The sequence below is a fragment of the Physcomitrium patens genome, chromosome 7, assembly GCF_059467195.1.
Source record: "Physcomitrium patens ecotype Gransden chromosome 7, ASM5946719v1, whole genome shotgun sequence".
Lineage (NCBI taxonomy): Eukaryota > Viridiplantae > Streptophyta > Bryopsida > Funariales > Funariaceae > Physcomitrium > Physcomitrium patens.
This window is the reverse complement of record NC_143416.1, coordinates 10006802-10011561: the sequence shown is the minus strand read 5'-3', so window position 1 is coordinate 10011561 and position 4760 is coordinate 10006802. Positions and strand designations below refer to the sequence as shown.

The 4760-nt window shown below is 45.5% G+C and overlaps 1 protein-coding gene across 1 annotated transcript; it reads left to right on the top strand.

Annotated features, from left to right (window-relative positions):
* Window positions 1-1473: 1473 nt before the first annotated feature.
* Window positions 1474-4145, top strand: LOC149988552 (carbonic anhydrase 2-like). Its single transcript, XM_090251930.1, has 7 exons — window positions 1474-1899; window positions 2063-2111; window positions 2573-2692; window positions 2836-2895; window positions 3205-3281; window positions 3418-3523; window positions 3727-4145. Exons 1-7 carry the CDS (start codon window positions 1571-1573, stop codon window positions 3898-3900), a joined length of 915 nt encoding a protein of 304 aa, XP_090108056.1. The 5' UTR covers window positions 1474-1570; the 3' UTR covers window positions 3901-4145.
* Window positions 4146-4760: the final 615 nt, after the last annotated feature.

Sequence of the window (4760 nt, the reverse complement as noted above, 5' to 3'; positions counted from 1 at the left end):
TGCTAACTGGATACATCAAGCTTCCAGTGTAATGAAATAGCATGCCTTATCACCGACGAAAACTTGACGTCTGTGGCTAAATGCAAAATATAAGGAATTTTTACGTGAAGTTTTGCTAATCAACGAAACGCGTGTACACTGGTTCACAACTACGTCACCTTTGAAATAGAACAAAATAGGATGTGTTATCGGTTGATTGTGAGTCGGATGAATGTGAATGACGTGGCCCATTGTGAGCTGCTTTAGCTCCTGCAGATTCAGTGCACCAAAAAACTTTGTGCACCAGACGCTAGAACGAATGTGATTCAGAACGCTACCTTATCTATCTTTTTGTTTTGTGGTCTTCTTTACAAGCTTCCAGACAAAGTTGTCACAGTCGCTCTGGAGGACCAATGCCTGAAACACTCGTACTATCTAAGGAAGTCGATAACGCTTCCAATCGGTGTATGAACAAGATATCTGTGGTCCATCAGCTAGGAAACTTGTCAATAATTTAGCGCAGATACATAAAAAGTTATGCTTCAGTCATTCCCATTCATTCGCACAACACTTTAAGGGGAAGATACATATACATACATACGTAAGGCCTTGAAATCACTGTTGTTGGTATCAATCCATGTATGAAAACATAACACCACATGTTATCTAAGTTCAGAAGTGATGGAATGAAATGGCGACCCTGCGATATGTGTGTTCGATGTAAGATGCAAAGCACTTACTGATGAATTGGCACCATTCACAGCAGGCTGTGTCGATATCATATCAGGAAGCCGATAATCAATCAACACTTCGACAGCAATCCGGACATCATTCTGACGAGAAATTTGTGAGGAAATTAAAAAATCAAACTCTTCATCCTCGACGTGCTCATTCATCCAAACTAGCATTGTGTGTGTACAGTAGTCTTTCAAGTCGATAAGGCTTCAGAAGAGATCCACCAGTCGCGGAAGCATACCAGCGGAGAGAAATCATTGACGACCGCTCGCTTCTTTTTTTCCTGCCATCGTGAATGGCATGTTGAACCGACTGGTCAATCAGCAATCTGCCATCCGAGGACACAACAATCGCCGGGCAGAGACATGATGGATGGCAAAAATTCGCCACATGAAAAAAGGTGCTGGTACATGGACTTTTTACCTAGAAGACCAATCGCAAAGGCGGTTTTCGCGACCGGATGCATTGATGGCATGCAGCAGCACTTCCTTGTAATTTACTTAGAGATCGATTTGAGCTCTCAGTTACTGGTCCTGAGCTTTCCGGGATAATAGCCCGTCAATTTCAACCCTCGTCCCGGCCGTCGATCCGGTTTTCGGAGGGCTCCGATTCCGATATCCCGTCATCGACCGACATCTGGCAACAAGGGTTGTAGGATGAAACGAGACCGAATGAATTTCTCCAAACAGTCTGCGGCTTTTCGAAGTCTGCTGGTTGAATATAATCTCTTCCAGCCCCCAGCACATTGAGCAGCATTCCACTTCAATCGCCTCATCGCAGATAACACAGCTGTGGTTTTCTACGTCTCACCACATCCGGCAAGTCTTGCAAGCCCAGCTTCTACCGAATCGAAGCAATGGCGGCCTCCACTGTGGCGATGTCCCAGCACGCCTGCGTCGCTCTCAACGGTGGGCTCTGTGGGTCTAACGTTCTATCCACCAGGACCGAATCCGGAGTCAGCTTCGCGCGCACTCCTCTCGTCAAGACTGGTTTGGCAGTGGAGCGATCCGCCAAGCGCCTGGTGCCGATTTCAGCTCATGTTGATGGACTGGGTGCCACTCTGCCATCCGGGTTCGAGATGACGGACTACACTGTGGTCGATGAGTCCTTCAGCGGCAGCCTCGGCGGTGGGATCATGGAGAAGATTGCCAATGGCTTCAAGAGCTTCAAGGAAAACAACTTCAGGTACCTAACTGCGATTGGTACATCCGAATGTGGAGTCATCGATTGAACTTGCAGTTGAGATGGTCGAAATGTAGTCCTGATGTTTAACGATATAACCGCTGAGATTTGTTTATTCACGATAGAACGTTAAATGTGACGATTGATCGTCGATATGGTGCTACAGGTCAAACCCGGAGATCTTTGAGCCACTGAAGAAGGGGCAAGCACCAGAGGTAATTACAGTTTAACGGACTTATCGTGATACAATGAACTCTGAGTCAGGATCATTAGGGGTCTTAGCGTCATATGTTTCACGATCTCGCAATGTGACAACCTGGCGCAATCCCAACAGTTATTCAAAACCACAATGTCTACGCCGCAAATGCGTTGAACAACCGGTGGCAGCCGGATGACTGCAGCTGTTGAAACAGAGGGAATCGTTAGATGAGTCCTCGGGTGGCAGAAACTCTGTAGTGCATCTAGAGTGAGAATGTGGGCAAACGACATAATCCTGGATCAAAGAATTGTGGTGGGTGCTAGCATATGAGGCACTTCTGCTCCTTGAGCAGCCCGAGTAGTGTCAGGCGATTGCTTCAGGATGTCGGTACATCCGATGTGATTCCACTCCTAATAGGCAATAGTCTCACCTTATTTTTGGCTCCAGAACTAACTTCTAGTTCGACTGGTTGAGCAGGTGATGATCATTGCCTGCGCTGACTCGCGGGTGTGCCCGACTATGCTTCACGGGCTCGATGCCGGTGAGGCTTTCATCGTACGAAGTGTGGCCAACCTTGTTCCTGCTTACGACCCATCGGTAATGAGCCTACCAGTTCTACCCTTAACTTTGAAATATCTAGCAATATAGGTGTCTCCTTCTCCCACTATTTGCCCGCGTTCACCTTTGATATTGAATCACGATTGAATGGCTCACTGATAGTAATCGGGGCTGTATTGCAGATGGAAAACGGACCCCACGGAACAAGCGCAGCCATCTTGTACGCTGTCACCGTGCTTGGTGTAAGTTTCCTTCAAACGAGCTTGAGACGTTTGTTCAGCTGACTTCCTAGTTCTATCCTGAGGATGGATGGAGAGTGAGGGAATATTTCTAGGAATCATCAGATGGTCTGCCAAATTTGATTGGTCTAGATCCCAAGCAGGAAATCTCTCAAATAAACTCCGTTATCAATGCGTTAAACAACCTAGTTTGAGATCAAACGTGTCACAGTGTAGTCTGAGTGGTCTGAGCGGAATATTCTCGTTGTGTACAGGACAGAGCTTAATGATGTGCCAGTAATGTGCCCATGAGTTTACGTTTCTTGTATGCAGGTGAAGAAGGTGATTGTGATGGGCCACAGCAGCTGTGGAGGAATCAAGGCCTTGATGACCATGAACGAATTTGACAAGTATGCAAGACCTCTCACCTGGACCTGTAGACGACTAGAGTTTGTTTCATTTGCTGGTAGGGTTATGTTCTGGGATGTCAGATAAATGGGAATTTACCCTTTACTAAGTTGGCTAAATTCACACTTTTTCGAATAGGGACTTCGTAGGAAGCTGGGTTAAGATTGGTCTGCCAGCGAAGGAGAGCACTCTTGAAGCAGTGGGAGACAAGCCACTCGCTGAGCAGTGCACCTTCTGTGAGAAGGTATGAAGAACTACATCTAAATTAATGAGTTTCAATCCTGTTCAATGATTCACTGAAGCAATATTGTTTCAAAGTGAGACGAGATGGAAAACATATGTATATATATATATATATATATATATATATATATGTATTAGGGTTCTGGATCCTCATTTCTGGTACGGCGATTTGTGTAAGTAATGCCTTGCCCCATCACATTTCAGGAAGCCGTGAACAACTCCCTGAAGAACTTGCTTACCTTCGACTTCGTCGAGGAAGGGGTGAGATCCGGCGAATTGGAGATCTTCGGCATGCACTACGATTTCCATGACGGAAAGCTCACCAGCTGGAAGGCTACCCCCTCCAAGGTTGCCGTCTCCGCCAGTGTAAGCTTGTAGGCCTGCTCTGCAAGAAATCACTATCTGTAGACAGTTTTCAACTTCATGCGCACTTGTGGTCTCCTGAAATGCTGACATAGTATGAAGGGTGCTACACTGATAGTCCTAGATGCCGAGTTCTCCAGCCTGTGGTCAAAGCTCTATTCGCAGCTGAAGAGGTGTGGAATGTAGAGCGTTGTACAATTCACTCAATGCAAAAAAATATTAGAAAAGAAAAACAAAATCACGGTAGCAGTATTATTAAACCCATGCGTGTTGCGTAACCTGAATGTGAGTGATATTTGGGACGGAGAGAAAACCAAGTATGTCTGGATTTTATATGCGTGTCACAGACGCTGAGTAGTGCCTGACGTTTGACATCATACCTAGTAACTCCCATCCCGATGCGATACCTCTGCATAAAAATATGTTCTTCTCTCCCCTATCAATTTTGATGTATATCAATGATTTTCTGTCGAAGAGAATTTGCCTAAACATACAGAATACAATGTTATTCTGGTCCATTGAAACTAAAGACATGAAAGCTCTAACTTGGACTGTAAATGACAGTTTTGTCCTACGAATATACCGCTCTTAAATTCAAACTCCTTTACGCTTGTTTTGTAATCGTCATATATGGTATCCACATTCTAATGGTTACTCGGCGGACCTTGTTAACTGTGAACCTTAGAGAACTTTTGTGTGCGACGTTTCTTCTGGATAGTCGTTGCATCTTTCGAGAATTCTAGTAGAATGTGTGGACAGGATTCCATTTGTGGTCCCGCCGTGCAGATCGGAAAACTTCGTCTAATCTGAACAGGATGGATATCGCCCATGCGTGTGATGAAAAACACATCCACGGTGTGGATGGTGTGCACTGG